This window comes from Protopterus annectens, chromosome 1.part1 (assembly GCF_019279795.1).
Source record: "Protopterus annectens isolate FY-2018-M chromosome 1.part1, PAN1.0, whole genome shotgun sequence".
Lineage (NCBI taxonomy): Eukaryota > Metazoa > Chordata > Ceratodontiformes > Protopteridae > Protopterus > Protopterus annectens.
This window is the reverse complement of record NC_056726.1, coordinates 1,428,482,242-1,428,499,249: the sequence shown is the minus strand read 5'-3', so window position 1 is coordinate 1,428,499,249 and position 17,008 is coordinate 1,428,482,242. Positions and strand designations below refer to the sequence as shown.

The window sequence follows — 17,008 nt, the reverse complement described above, 5'->3', positions numbered from 1 at the left end:
GCTAAACATTGCTAAGCAATGTGCCACACCATGCAAACAAGCACATGGAAAAAATATAGGGCAGGATTCATGAAGGCTTGCACGGAGTGTAAGAGACATGTAACACTCCATGCAAGCCTCGCAATCCAGGAACAGCCCTAAACTCCGTGTAAGAGACCAGCTAAAACGTCTCTTACATGGACTGGGCGTGGACACGCTAAATACCTCACTTGCAGCTGAAAGGTATGCAAATGAGGTATATTAGCGATCCATGAAGCAGAAACCAGTCCGTGTAAGAGACGTTTTAGCTGCAGAAATGTACTCAGTTGACAACTGAGTACGTTTCTGCAAATTCCACAACGGAGCCATGTCAGCTCCAAATAAAGGGTGCATATGTCTCAGGCAGTATGCCAATGGCCAAATATGTGGCCATTGGCAAGGTAACCTGATGCAAAAATAATAAAAATATAATTTTGTTTTTCGGCGATCGCCGATGTTTAAACCCAGCGCAGCCCCGCGCAAACGGACCGCGGTGTATAAAAACATAAAAAAGAAGGTTATAATCCCACAAATGTGGGTTTCATGCAATACATGGAATGACAATGCAGGGACCAGCAGACCAAAAACAACATGGCCACCGTGTAGTGGTTGCTAAGGGGGGAAGCTGAGTCTAAGACATGTAACTAAGCATTAGTAGGCAATCTCATGTAAATGAGGGTTAGGATACTGAATCTCACAGTCACATAGCAAATGAGCACAGTCTGAGTAGTGTAAGAGATACATAAGGGGGAGGAATAAAGTAGGAAATAGGTGACATCACAGGGGGAATGGTAGAAAGAAATGCAGTTCATTGGAGGTCAGTGTAACATGACAGATGACAGACACAGATCATGGAAAGAGGTGTGCCACTAGATAAGTCAGGGAAAATCAAGAAATGGAAGGTGTACACTGTTACTTGCACCAAAGCTTCTTGCTGGGCGTGCATGCGCACGTGTGCGTGCCATGAAGCACGAGTAGGGCAGTGTGCACGCGTGTAAGGCAGTCTGAGCATGTGGGAGGGTGTTGGGAGATGTTTAACACTGTTTGCGCTGGTGTGCGTGCGTGTAGGGCAGGCTGAGCATGTTGGAGGCTGTTGGCAGACGTGTAACAGTGGTCGTGCGGTTGTGTGCGCGTTTTAACCCAAATAAGTAGATTCTGAACCGTGTAAGCACGTGTGCGCGCATGTAAGCCACTGTGAGCATGTATCTGCTGGTATGCACGTTGCTCCCCCCTGAGGAAACAGAAAGGAAAAAGGAAGCAACAGAATTAATAGGAAGCTAGCAGGGACAACTGCTGAAGCTAGCAGGTGAAAACAATTAGAAGCAGGCAATTACACAGGCAGAATAGTAGCCCAGCCCAGCACTTAAAACTCTGCAAACAGTAGTGCAGGATGTTTCTCTTAAGAGACACTGCAAGACAGAAGTAAGCTAATAGAAGTGAAAACTGAAAAAGCTTCTGTGTGTGCGGAGGGGGTTAGTGTGTGTGCAAGTCTGTATGAAAGAAATATCCCTTTTGGCAACTAGGAGAACACACTACAGGATGCACATTCCCCTTTCTAAACACTAATGATGTCAGCACCCTATAAGTACAGCAGAAGAAGGGAAACCTCCCAGTAATGTGAATAGCACACTCCGCTAATGCGTCTGCTTTGAGTGTCAAAACATAGTTAGGTAGGGGTTTGAATCCTGCAAATGTTCAGTGTGTGTGGAGGGGGTTAGTGTGTGTGCAAGTTTGTATAAAAGAAATATCCCTTTTGGCGACTAGGAGAACACACTACAGGATGTACATTCCCCTTTCTAAACACTGATGATGTCAGCACCCTATAAGTACAGCAGGAGAAGAGAAACCTCCCAGTAATGCAAATAGCGTGCGCTGCTAATGCGTCCATCTTGAATGTCATAACATACTTAGGTAGGGGTTTGAATCCTGCAAATGCTCAGTATGTATGGAGGGGGTTAGTGTGTGTGCAAGTTTGTATGAAGGAAATATCCCTTTTGGCAACTAGGAGAACACACGACAGGATGAACATTCCCCTTTCTAAACACTGATGATGTCAGCACCCTATAAGTATAGCAGAAGAAGAGAAAACTCCCAGTAATGTGAATAGCGTGCTCCGATAATGCGTCCATCTCAAGTGTCGTAACATAGTTAAGTCGGGATTTGAATCCTGCAAATGCTCAGTGTGTGTAGAGGGGGTTAGTGTGTGTGCAAGTCTATATGAAGGAAATATCCCTTTTGGCAACAAGGAGAACACACTACAGGATGCACATTCCCCTTTCTAAACACTGATGATGTCAGCACCCTATAAGTACAGCAGGAGAAAGGAAACTTCCCAATAATACAAATAGTGTGCTCCACTAATGCATCCGTCTCGAGTGTCATAACATAGTTTGGTAGGGGTTTGAATCCTGCAAACGTCAATGTGCGTGGAGGGGATTAGTGTGTGTGCAAGTCTCTGTGAGAGAGATGTCCCTTTTGGCATCGGTGAATGCACTCTACAGGATGCACATTCCCCTGTCTCAGCACGGATGATGACAGCACCCTATAAGTACAGCAGGAGAAGGGAAACATTCCAGTAATTCGAATAGCGCACTCTGCTAATGCGTCTCTCCTGAGTGTCATAATATAGTTAGGTAGGAATTTGAAACTTGTAAATGTCATGTGTGTGTGTTTGGATGTGGGGACTCTGTGTGTGTGCAATTCTGTATGAAAAACATGTGCTTTTTTGAAATCAGGAGATCACACTACATGATGCACATTACCCTTTCCAAACAGTGATGATGACAGCACCCTATACATACAGCTGGAGAAGAGACATCTGCCAGTCATCAGAATAGTGCAATCTGCTACAGCATCACTCTCAAGTGCCATAACATATTTAGGTAGGGGTTTGAAACTTGCAAGTGTGTGTGTGTGTTTGGATGTGGAGAGTTTGTGTGTGTGCATTTCTGTATGAAAAACATGCTAGTTTTGGCAATCAGGAGAGCACACTACCTGATGCACATTACTCATTCAAAATACTGATGATGTCAGCACCCTATAAGTATAGCCAGAGAAGAAGAACCATTGAATAGTGCGCTTCGCTAATGCGTCTCTCTCACGTGTCGTGACTTAGTTAGGTAAGGGTATGAATCCTGCAAATGGCAAGTGTGTGTGTGGGGGTAGTAGGGTGTGTGTAAATGCAAGTGTGAGAGAACAGATCCTTTTGGCAAATATTACAATACACCAGATGCTGCATATTCCCCCAGTAAACTCAGGGGATGTCACCACACTATCAGCACAGCCAAACAGGGCTAGTTGGCCAGTAATGCCAATAGTGCGCTCTGCTACTGGGTCTATACCATTGTCAGAGTACAGATAGGTATGTTTTGGTAACCCACAACTGCCACGTGTGGTTGTGTCACACATTATGACCTTGTGTGGGTCTTTGTGCATAACAATGCATGCCATTGCCTAAACCAGCAATGGCATTGCACACATGATGTATGTGTGTGACACATACACATAAATACCTGTGACCTGCAGTAGTTACCATGTCTGACACATGCCTCGAGTGGATAAATGGTATTTGCAATGTATACCAATATGACTGTGTCTTACTGTACAGGGGCCACACGCGATATGTGTCTATACAGTGTGGGTGTATATGGTAAAATACCTACAGCAGGGGATACACATCTGGTCTAGGCCATATAGTCTACATTTAGTCGATGTACAGGTGCTGCATGTTCCCATCTGTTGTGGGAGTGGTAACATGTCATTCCACTGCAATTCAGTGACCACATGCTGTTAACCCTTCAACTAATGTGTTGTAGCTACAGAAATGCTCACTCACAATGTTTGGCTGGATGCAGTCCAGCCATATAAAGACAGTTCTTGAGACTGTCATATTGCCAGTGTTGTTATGGAGGATAGGTGGTTTTCCTGTGTATGGGAGGGTTGTGTGTGCCAGGCTATGAACCAGATGGCAGTCCGACACACTGTTAGCTGCACATGATTAGGCCCTGATGCTTTGTGCTGTGCCTACAACCTGGAGGTGTGTGTATCTGTGGTGCCTTGGGATACCACCCCCCTGTCCATGTGTGTTACATGTGTAGGGGATGACAGGCATGGTATGAGGCATAACCTGTCAGTGATGGGTTACACCTGTGAGCCATGAATCAGGACTCTGGTACCACACAGACATTGCAGTTCACCATGCTGAGGACAGTGTCCAGTGCATGCATCTTGTGGTGTACACTGTTGGTGTTGTGTAGCAGCACTGTTAGTGTCCTAACCTGTGTGATACCCGCGGAGGTGGCTATGTAATCCATGTCCTGCAGCATAAGGCAGTATGTGTGTATCAAGGAGCTTCGCCAATATACATCGGGCCATGGGTGTCACGTGCAAGCTGACCCTTGCACATCATTGTGGCTTCCCTAGCATGTAAGCACACATTGACAGCCAGCGGATACCCTATGAATGACATTGGAGACTGAGCAGAATGTGACATACAACACCCTTCCTACATATAGTGGTAGCATACCTGGTGAGGGTATGTTGGCAACCAAGATCAGGCTCATACTGGCCCGTGCCACATGCTGAGAGATCCATTCTATGTTCTCTATCATGTAGTCCAGGGAGGTATGTCTCAGGTCATCCATAGTGGCATGGTCAATGAGTGAGTCATATGTGTCCATGCCTCTGACTGACCTGTATGCATGTGTTCTGTGGTGGACCATAGTGCCCCTGAGGCATATCACTGTGACCTTCACCAGATACAGCCAGTTGAGCGGGACCCCAGTGCAGCACTCAAGACAGGTACCTGACACATCTATAGCAGGTGTGTTGTGTAGCCCTACAGGCTGTGAATGTGTGGCACACGGGATGTGTGTACCATGTGTGGCATGTGCTCTGTTCCGACGGAACATATGCCTGTGTGCCAGCTGTGGAGGTGTGTGATGCTCAGGCAGGATGCTATTCTGAGTCCCCACGTATGCCCCAGTGTGTTCAGCATGCTGTCAGTGTGTGTCTATGTCTGACTTGTATTGTAGTCACTGTAATATGACATGCCACCTGACAGGGTATGGCATTACTGGGTTCAGAGAGCTCAGTCCCCAGATTGGCTATGTGGTGTCATCCCACACATGTGTTGTATGTTCCTGGCCAAGGGTGATGGCTGACTGCATACATGTGGCAGCTGTGACATTGCCACATGACTCACATAAACCACAACTGGACCATAGAGGTGATTCACAGGTTACCTTTGCACATGCTACCCTAGTAGTGTGATTGCCATGGTGAGTACCAACACATAGGGCCAATGGGGAACAACATACTGAAGGTGTGTATGTGTGGGTGTACTGCTACTGTTTCATAGCACTGGCATATATGACTGCACACGTGGGTAAATGCCATGTAAGACATGTGCAATGTGTCACAGGCAACGTACATGCGAACAGGACGGACAGTGACGTTCTGTCATGTGTAAACTTGACATACGTATCGTACGCTATGCAGATGTCACTAGGAGTCCACAGAAGCACTGTAACTCTGCATTGCAGGTATAAGCAGTGTTCCAGGAAACCCCAAGCAAACATGCATGCAAACAAAGCTACAGTAAGCAGGGCTGGAAGTAGTTCATTGTACAACAAAGAAGGGGTAACACTAACAGTAAGTAACAATGCAAATATGTAGGCACTATCAACATGTACCCAGGAATACACAGTGCAGATGCCCATGGTAGAACTGATATTATGTCATAGTTAATTGTGATTTGGATTACATTGGTACTGCACACATATCAACATGTGCAAACATCCACATTGCATAGTCGTTGTGGGCAACTTGACACCATTACTGTACATGTCCACCATTGCATATCACTACTTGCGTTAGCTTCCCCCCTGTGCTACCCATGAATGCGGCTATCTGTTGACATCCTTACCACCGGCATGCAATTATGTGCAGCTGTTACACTTTGGTACGTACTATGGGTGCAGATAACAATTTAGGACATTCATACGGTTACTGCATTAGGCATGCTGGGATATACACACAGTCATATCAGCACACTGTACTGTTACCAACATGATACTACTAATACACTTCTATGTAGTCACCCTGTGCATCAGCAACGTGTTTACCTGTTCCCGCAATGATGTTCGAGATTGCAGGAGGTGGCACAGTGTCATCATATGCACAGGGTGTGAATTAAGTATGCCTGAGTCTGCCACTGATACCACCAATTGACATGTGTGTGTATGTGTGTTGGTGAGGGGAAGCAGTACATGGTGGGGCAGTGTTGGTGCAGTGTGTGCATGTATGTGGTCACCCTAGGTGTTAACATTTCACATGTGTGTATGCACGCACACAGTTCCACTTCATGGCTGCCATATACAGGGGTTTGTGGACAGCCACAGACTGCACCTGGCAGGTCATACAGATCAGTGTCTGTGGGCATGGACACAGTACCTGTGCCTGGCAGGGGTGCTACGGACCATATCCAGTACTAAGCCAGACTGGGTACTGTCATCAGAAGCAGGAGTGTGTTGACTGGACACAGGTCCCTGTTGGGACTGTCCAGAGCCACGTGCACGTGGTCCCCTGGGGTGTTCCGATTACAGCACAGACCCAGCATTGCTGGGGCTGCTGCTGGCACTATGGGGGCGTGCTCGGGCCTGTTGTCGTCCGCGTCGACTGCCAGCTGCTGCTGTTGCTGACATACGGCCACGTCAACACCACAACTGCCCATCATTGCCCTGGCTCATGGACATTTGGTTGTGGAACTGCTGTAATATGTCCCCACAATGTCTGTCTATGACATCGGTGAAATTACGGATAGCATCCGCGATGTCACGCATACTGTCAGTCATGGCTGTGCGACATGCTCTCAGCTCCCTCAGACCCTGTCTGGTGTACCTTTCCATACGCGACTGTGCCTGCATGACAGCCCGAAACATAGCTGAGGTTGACAGTCCTCTTTGGGCACATCTGCCAGAGGCAGTACGCCCACGGATGCTCCCACGAGAAGCCATGGGCAACTGTCTGTGTGGTACCATCGCAGGACCCTGCCCATGGCTGCTGTGTGGGGAAGCATGTGCCACAGGTACCACATTACCCTGGTCAATGCCCAGTGTATCCTGTCCATCACCTAGGGACAATGGTGACAAAGTATGTACTGGCAGGATGATTGTGCACAATGATGGGGTTGACAGCTGTGTACTGTCAATTGGCTGACCAATGGCGGACCCTGACACACCTTCCTGTACCATTACACAGATATCATCATTGCCAGTACCTGTGATACCAGATTCAGGTTCCCTGCTGCAGGACACCAGAGCAGCACCAGAACCTGTGGGAGGAAGACAGGAAACACAGTTTACAGTGTCCACACATTGTTACCAGTGATGCACTTATGCACACATGCACACATGGACACATGCACACATGCACACATGCACACATGGACACAGGCACACATGCAGACATGCACACGTGGACACATGCACACAGGCACACATGCACACATGCACACATGCACACATGCACACAGGCACACATGCACACATGCACACATGCACACGTGGACACATGCACACAAGCACATGTGCACACATGCATACGTGGACACATGCACACATGGACACATGCACACATGCACACGTGGACACAGGCACACATGCACACATGCACACATGCACACGTGGACACAGGCACACATGCACACATGCACACATGGACACAGGCACACCTGCACACATGCACACATGCACACATGGGCACAGGCACACCTGCACACATGCACACATGCACACCCCACAGTATACACACAGAGCACTGCTGAGTTACACTAGTGTTACTAGCACTATCAGGACTATTATAGGTATTGTTAAACACACTCACCCGCATAGATGGCCTGCCTTGCTGTAACCCCAGAGAGACCTGCAGAAATGATGAGATTAATGTCAGTGGGCACAACTGTGCATATGATACAGTGCAGTAGTACACCAGTTGCCTTTCACATGTTAGCTGCTGATATTGCCAATATCACACATGCACAATTACATACCAGGGACACACCTTACACATGCATAAACTAACAGTGTACAGAACAGTCAAGTGAACATATGGCATATTACCTGCACGCTCCATGTCGTGCTGCTGTGTGGATCCAGCCTCCATCATGATGCAGGTGTATTGCTGTTGCTGTTCCGGGGCTGGAGCCACAACACTTAGGAGTAGCCCCTCCTGTCTGGTGAGGGGGGGATGTGTGGCCACCCCACATCCTGTGGCAACCTGTTGCCTGTGGATATCCAACACACGCTGACGGACATTTCTGATTAAATCACTGCAGTGATGTCATACCTGCTCATATGTCCTATTATGCGTGCCAATGTAATTTACCCTATGGACAAGGTCTTGCCACAGTGCAGCCCTCTCCTGCTGATTCTGACTGGTGTGGGAAAACAGTATGTCATGCTCCCGCACCAGGCTCTGGTGTATCACCTCATCTTCTGCTGCAGAGTAAGCGGGATTACGCTGACGCACCATCTCCCTGGAAGAGAACACAAACAGGATATCAGCAGACTATGTCAGCAATATATGGCACACATACTATACATGATACTCATGTGTACTGATATACTACTACTCCCATATGTTGAATGTGTGTGTCTCGTGGTGGATACACAAGTACATGGCCAGATATCAGTGCTCAGCCAACACCTGTGCAACAATACCTGCCACATTCCACACAACATAGTAGCATGTCCCATCGGTCAGCACACACTGACAGGTCCAATGCACAACCTCACTCTGGGGGTTCATCCCAAGGTACTGTATGTTGGACGCCATCCACTAGTGTGATGTGGATACAAGTTACTCGGCCTGGATATACATATCCCACCACCACCACCAGCACAGTAGACTACTTTGATATGTATGTGATTAGACAGTTATTCAATTGTTTGGACTGAGATGGTATCCATGCAGCACACTGGGCCAGTGGAAGCCACAACCCACACTGCTGACCCCTTTGCAAATGCTTACCATGGACATCCCACAGATTGCATGGAACTTGCATACACATTTCTAACCCAGACCCTATGCACAAAGGTTAGGCATCCTGTCCGGTGGACCCCAGACAGAGGCAGATTGTATAACAATAGCAGGAGGCTACTGCAGGACACAGCAGATTCACATTAAGGGAAGGCATCTGTGGTCAGCACTGGTACTATGCTACGGTCTCTCATAACAACAGCCACAGCCTACTCTGGGAGGGAAATGGCCACAAACACTATGGATAACCACAAGGCCTTCTTCAGTTATGTTACACATATGGACCAAATGCCTCAGATATGCTCTGCGTTAATACAAACCTACTTAACATTCACCAAACACACAGATATTGGCAACATTCTTGCAGACAGGTTTGGTGCACGTATCCCCCCTCCTTCTCCCCCACCAGTTGAAATACTTATCACAGCTGTATGTAACCTCCCTATCATCTCACATGTCCAGGTGAGGGCCGTCCTCAGCAAAACAGAATACACAGCATCGCTGTTACCTGATGGTATCCCTGGATGTGTGCTACATGCACTCCAAGAGGACATACAACCGCATATAAGACTGATAATTAATCTTGGCCATACTACAGGATATGTACCTGGACACTGGCATACAGCAACAGTGGTCCCACACCACTAAGGAGGCACCTCTACTGACCCTGGGAACTACCACATCATATGCATAACCAGCCTGGTCTGCTAAGCTATGGAATTATTCAGTATGGGATGCATATGCAGTGATATCGGGTACCTGCAGACACTTGTTCCCAGCCAGTTTGCCTTTGTGATGGGCTGATCCTGCCTTTTGAACCTGGCTGACCTTTCAAAACAGTCACTACAGCCATTGCTGAGGGCAACGCACAGACAACTGCTGCCAGGATCATGACCTAACACTGATTGACATGTAATGTATAGTCATCCCCTTTTGGTGGAACTACGTACACACAACATATCACATGGACATATCTATAGATACAGACCTATGACACATTTGGAGGGTTCACAGTATGCAGACTATTAACCTGCTACTTTGCATTACCTGCGTTTGTCGCAGCTGGTTGCGTTACCACTGCTTCTGCTTCCTGCTGCTACTGTCACTGCTGACAGCTTAGAGTCACAGTGTGTAGCGTGTGTTTTTTTTTTTCTCTCTCTGTCTGTCTCTCTCCCTCTGTCTGCTTCCAGACAGTGCAATGAATGTATTGCATGTGTGGAGTGTTAGTACAGGATGCTTTTGTAGATATCTGCATAGGCCCATGTGATGGCCTCTGCACCAATTGTAAGCCAGCATTTGCTAATTGCATGCAGCCAGTTGTGTACTGATTGCAGTTCTCACTGTGATTTCAGGACAGTGCTATAAAAGGGTATGTGAGATAGGCGTTGCCCTTTCAGATTGTAAGGGCGGGGACCATGCTGGTATGCTGTGGACACTGTTCTGTGAGTGTAAAGGTTAGTATCTCTCTCATGATTCAGGTTGTGTTGTACATTCACATTTTTCCATTCCTCTCTCCTGTTCCCTGTAGTAAGTGTGTATGCACAATGACACCTACAACTATATATATATATATGTAAATATACATACATATATATATGTACATTAACTGACATTATTACCTACAAGCTACCAAATAGCATGGCTGTTTCTGTTCACACACTACTATTATGGGAATCCAGTAGTTTTGACAATAATTCTAAATGACATGCTTTGTGTACTACACATCCTATATTCCCTTTACATTCATCCCTACTATTACATGTTATATTTATTTTAGCACAATGTTCTTGTATAAGAGTCATGGCTTAGTGGTAGGTCATACAGACTACTGTTTCCAAGGTCCTGGGTTTGGGACTGACAGTGGGATTTTATTTTGCTTTTGAACTGACTACAGGACCTGTCAATCAGAGTGACTAAGGCACTTTTAAGCAGTTGTAACCGGGTTAGCGCTGGTTTGCGCAGCGCTCACGCATGTGCACTGGCGTTCAGCTCCGCACACACCCGCTTACAACCACTTAAACGTGCTTACTCTTAAGACACCCGCTATTTTCTTTGAAAGAAATGAAAATGGCGAGACAGGAAAGTGGTGAAAAAGGGGTCACAAAGAGGGTAAGACAGTAGGGAAACAAGCTTGGGATTTGCAGGAGGGATGTAGGTAAGGCCCATAGCTGCCCATTTCTTCATCAGCAACAGCTGTGCATATGTATGTAATTTGGTGTGACATTTGAAACCTTCCACCCTGAGAGGTGTCAGGACAACAATACTTGTTGTACAGCCAATTGTAATTGATAGTTTCCATGTCCAGCAGACATGTGTGCGGAATGGGCAGCTATGTATGGGGCGTAATTTTTTTGTGGGTACAGAGTGCCCTTTTTTTTTTTTTTTGGTATGTCAGGTGAAGGAAGTCGGTATAGCTGGGGAGGTAGTTTGGGTAGGTAAACAGACAAGACAAACAAGATGCATACAGGGGCGGTGTATGGCACGTGTGGGGGGGGGTTACACAATTGACGGGGACAGAGGTTTGGATATCCAGAGCCCATGAGCCCACAGATGGCAACAGTGGAACTGATATCCCCACCCATAGGCAGTTGCCACTGTTCCTTCACTGCCCAGGATGGGGCTGTGCTGGGGGCTGTGTAGGCCGGGCAACAGGCATGCCCGTAAGTTGTGCCACCTGTGCCTCAAGCTGGCGTAGGGGCTCGAGAACAGAGTCCCGGGTCTCCCTACGCACCACAGTCCGGATGCTACGGAGGGTGAGTGGTGGTTCTCCTCTGGCCACACTTGCAGAGGGGGGACAAGCCCCATCCCCTGCAGCACTTCCACCTGCACGTGGCACAGGGCCACCGGAGGAGGGTCCAGACTGGGCACTAGTGCCAGGTGCACTTGCCAGCTGAGGTGGGAGAGGTGGGTCCGCTGGAACCCGCCTTCCCTGTCGTCCTATGTTTTGCATTATGTCATGACAGTCTGGGTTAGTGACATATAATACCATTCACAATTAGTTGTAACAGCATGCATTAGTATTCCCATTAACCAAACACCCAGATATTCATACCATTGAACAGCGTGCATAACACATGCATAATTTGAACAGCAATACACAGTCCAACAACATGCAGGGTTGATTGATGGCAACAGGCCATGAGGTTTGGATGTATGAACAGGGCAGATGCATCAACGGACATGCAAATATATATGACCCAACAGGACAAATGTCCAGGGGTGTTAATTGTGATTGCACATACCATTTTCACGTGGAATGGGTTATATGTGGTTATAGGGTGGGGTGAAGAAAATAATATTAACACCTTCGAATACCAATACATATGCTGTACATTTCTAATAGCTGCACATATATGCACACTACTGTTCTAACTACAGTTTCCAATATGATAACTACTTCAACTTGCTGATAGGACTGTTACTGCAACATCAATATACATTTTATTGTTCTTCATACACATTCATATCTAGCTTTGTTCAGCTACATCATCCTGCTACATTTGCTTTATATAGCTATAGACAAGTGTGGATGTTTGGTATATCAGACAATCATACTATCTGCATATTGCAGACTGAGAGCAACATATCCAGATTTTGGGATACACATTCCAGATGCAGCAACACTTTGAACAGATTTTGCTGTTTGGTTTTGATTCTCACATGCATTTCATTCTGTACTGACTGCAGTATACTTTATTCAGAGGTTATTACTACTGTATTGCTGGATTCATGACACTTTCTCACACTCTCTCACTTGTTTTCATTTTACTATTCAGGATGGTACTTACTTCTAGGCTTTATTGACATGTTTTACCTGTAGTTATTACAATCCTTTCTAGCAGTCTCACTTCTGTCATGTTTCAGTATTTCAACAGGGATATATTTCACACATGTGATTTCATCATCTTCTGCAGCTGTACTTTTCAGCCTGCTGCAGGTTGTGTACTATTTTCTTACAGGTGGGGCATCTTTATTTCAGAATTTATGTCAGACATTTTCTTTTTTCTGTTTGGATTACAGACTGCAACACACTTTTGTAATCAAGCAATACTTGCAAACACTTTCACACTGTTACTTGCACATTTTATTACTTAGTGACTACACTGCACTCTTTTGCTAACTGTCATACTTTTATATTTCTTTACAGTTACTGGTAGTGGATTACTGACCTGCCTGGTGATGCAACTGCACCAGCCTATCGCCATAGGCTCTAGGTTCAGAATGGACACCTGCAGCTGTAATATAAATGAAGTAATATTGGAATACACATCTCCATAATATCAGCTAGTTTAATTTCTTACATACATAATTAAATGTAACTTACTCAGTAGTGGGGCATTGGGCATTTGCCGGGCCTCCTGGATCCAAAGGTTCAATTGGTCCTTCTTGTGTCTCTTCAGGTTCGCATGGTGGTGACGGACCTGCTCACCAGTCCTTGGAATCCCTGTGGCACTGGTGAGATCATGAGCCAACCGGTCCCACACCTCAGCCCTATATGCTCCCCACAGCACCTGGCCCTGCATGAGTTGGGCCTCATGATTGTGGACTAGGAGCCAGACCATGTACCTGGACTCCTCAATGCCCCACCTCTGTGCTCGAAAGCAACTACCCTCACCTACTCCTGTCATTCTGGCTGCAGTTCAGTTCTACAATCGTTTATGCTGTGTATTCCCGCCTATGGGGCTTATATAGTCTGTTTTTCCCGCACATATCTGTGATTGGCCATTTTGGAATTGTATCAACTTCACTAAACCTGCATTGTCATGCTCCAATTTGTATTCATTCCTATATATTTGCTATTATTGCATTGATAGGTACTGCTGTCATGGCTTAGTGGTTCAGTACCTTGACTATGGTGTATAGTATCCTGGGATCGAACCTGGCCACTACTTTTTATTTTTTTATGACTGTCTAGACAAGCTGAGGGGTGTGTCTGTGTAAAGGCATTTTTGATACGGCTTGCTCAACGTTGCCCATCGGTTAGCTTGTTTGCGCGGTGCGCAGCTCCGTGCAAATGGGGTACGCCGGTTTAAGCCTCATTTGGCTATCAGCACGCATATTACGCTCAGCTCAGCTAGGGGCACATAGATTCAGCGTGTTAAACCACTGCTCAGCTACGGGCACTCATTTTGCACCAGTTAAACCACTGCTCACCTACGGGCAGCTGCATTCACCCTGTTAAACTGTAGCTCAGCTATGGGCACCCCGATTTTTGCCAACTTGGTCCTTCTTGATTGGGAAACTGAAAACATACTGGATACCGCATGGCAAGAAAATATTATGAGTTATGTAAGGTTTTTGGACAACATTTTCATTTTATGGAATGGAAGTGAAGAAAAATTGCATTAATTTTTAGGTTATTTGAATTCTATTAGTGAATATTTAAAATTCGCATATAATATGGATAGGAATAAAATGTCCTATTTAGATACACATATATTTATCGAAAATGGTAAATATAAGTCCAAAATTTTCAGAAAGGATACCTTAAGTAACTCGTACTTGGAGTATTCCAGTTGTCACCCCTATAGCCAAAAGCACAGTATCATCAAAGGTCAGTATATTAGAGCAGCAAGAATGACCTCAGATTATACATCAAAGGTCAGTATATTAGAGCAGCAAGAATGACCTCAGATTATAGAGACATGATAGAGGAATTGGATAAAATAGGGAATATGTTTAAGGACAGAGGTTACCCCTCTCATTTAATAGAGGACACTAAAAAATATGTTAAAAGAGAATGGGGCAAAAATATAAACCCCTATTAGGTACTGGGTGCACTAGAACTTTTAATATAGCTAGTGGAATGGAAGCAGAAGGTGACACCAACTTTCGTAGAGCATGTATATTCCAATATGGACCCAATATAAAAGAAATGCGTAAAATAATGGAGGCCAACTGGAATATAATGAAATCTGATGATGCTGTGTATAAATTGGCAGGTGAATATCCTACATTTATTTCCAAAACTGCTAATAATTTAAAAAGTGAATTAGAAATAAAAATATTAAAAGTGACTAATACAGGTATGGTAGAGGGTACCCATAAATGTGGACAGTGTAATTAGTTTAGTGAGATATTACAGTTATCATCTCTCACATTGGAAGACACAAACAAAACAATGGTTAGATTCAGGAAGGGTAATTGTCATACCCAACATGTCATATATTTAGCTAAGTGCACAAAATGGCCATCTTACTATGTGGGTAAGACAGACAGGTGCCTTAGGAATCGAATATATGACCATGGGTACTGTATTAGAAAAAAGGATATGAAAAATGCTTTGTATAGACATCTTGATAGCATAACCTGTGATACTTTTAAATTTGGAAGTTTAGAGTGCATTAAAATTAACCCTAGGGGTGGTAATATACGTAAAAAGTTAGGAGAAAGGGAAACTAGATGGCAGATTATGTTAAATGCATCAGTATACCCTGGGTTAAATTATAGTATTTCCATTAAGCCAATTTTAGAAAATGCTTATTAAGTAAATATGTATTTAATTTTATTTCATGAATGTTTGTATTAAGAGTTTCGCATAGACCATTATATAAGGACTTGAGACAATATATTTTTATACGGTTTTCTTTTAAATATATCCATTTTTAAATGTTTTTAAAAAAATTGGTCAAATGAATATGTACACATAGGTAGTTTTATTCTGTTTAATAATGGTTTAATCAAGTTGCAATGGAGCAGCATTATTTTAAAGGTACATTTTAAAGGTACACTATGAGAATGGTTCACTAGATGTAATGTATGAAATTAACTGGGCACAATGCACTTTAAATATTTAATTGGTTCATTGATGCATACTAACTGACGGTTGGGATTGGTCAGAAGTAACTATAAAAGCTAGCATTTATTAAATGGAAGTGTTCTGATGAAGTCTACTTTGGTGTAGATGAAAGCGTTTAACTTTTTTTATTCTTGTGTTATATTCATTAAACAAGTGTTGTGGAATTACAGAGTAGATAAGTGAATCCTTTCATTTTGAGCAGCAAATGGAGAATGTCTACTGTATATGCAAAGCAAAGCTAGGCATTACTAAGCAATGCACCATGCCATGCAAGCATGCACATAAATGTAGAAAGAAAGAATGAAATTGCAATTTAATGCCGTACAATGTGTTGTACATCTTTCTGCCAGATTAATGGGCTGAAAGGTATTGTGCTATGCTAACCGATTATCTAGAAGTTTTCTGGACAGTCCACAATCAAGGGGCAGCCTGTAAAGTGTTGCTTACATGGATTTAATATCTGTGTTACTGTGATCTCCCTCGGCATCTCGCCATCATTAAAATGTATGGCACGCTGCTGAGGTGGATCAGTGGCCATGTACAGAGATTCAATCCATGTAGGCTCTACATGGAGCTTACACAGAATTTATTGAATAATGGGGATTATATATTTCATAATGTATCACTTTTTATGTCATGAATTTGACAAATTAAAGTGCCAGACATCTGCTATATATAACTAAGAACCGGTGGACAATTGTTTAACTTGTGAAAGGTATTACAAAAGTCATTACCTAGTATTTATCCAGTTTTTCCCTCTGCATTCACATTAAGCTTTGATTATACAGATGTCTGCTTGTCAGAATATTTAAGTATTGTCTGTTAGATATTGCTATTGCTATAATTCCATCATAAAACACATATAATGATACAATCCATTTTAATCAAGTTTGACATTATTACGAAGCACTGTTTCTAACAACATTATTTGCATTTCAGTTAAACTCCTACAGCCTACAATTTTTATGGATACCAGAAGTGAAGATGTTAAAATGGGAGCAAATATCACAATAAACTGCGCAGCTCCAGAACAGTACCCTGCCAACATGTTTCTACTTTATGTGTCTGACAGTGTCCTACTTAATTCTTTTGACGTGGAGAATCAGAGAGTAACATTTAAAGTCAAAAACTTTTGGTACTATAATCATACAC

General features: G+C 44.4%; 1 protein-coding gene across 1 annotated transcript in view; it reads left to right on the top strand.

Moving 5' to 3' along the window:
• Positions 1–17,008, top strand: part of LOC122816338 (deleted in malignant brain tumors 1 protein-like) — a 608,428-nt gene that overhangs the window by 526,307 nt on the left and 65,113 nt on the right. Inside the window, exon 5 of the mRNA XM_044089068.1 lies at positions 16,796–16,991. Within this exon, the coding sequence (XP_043945003.1) occupies positions 16,796–16,991 (196 nt within the window). The remainder of the gene's footprint in view (positions 1–16,795; positions 16,992–17,008) is intronic.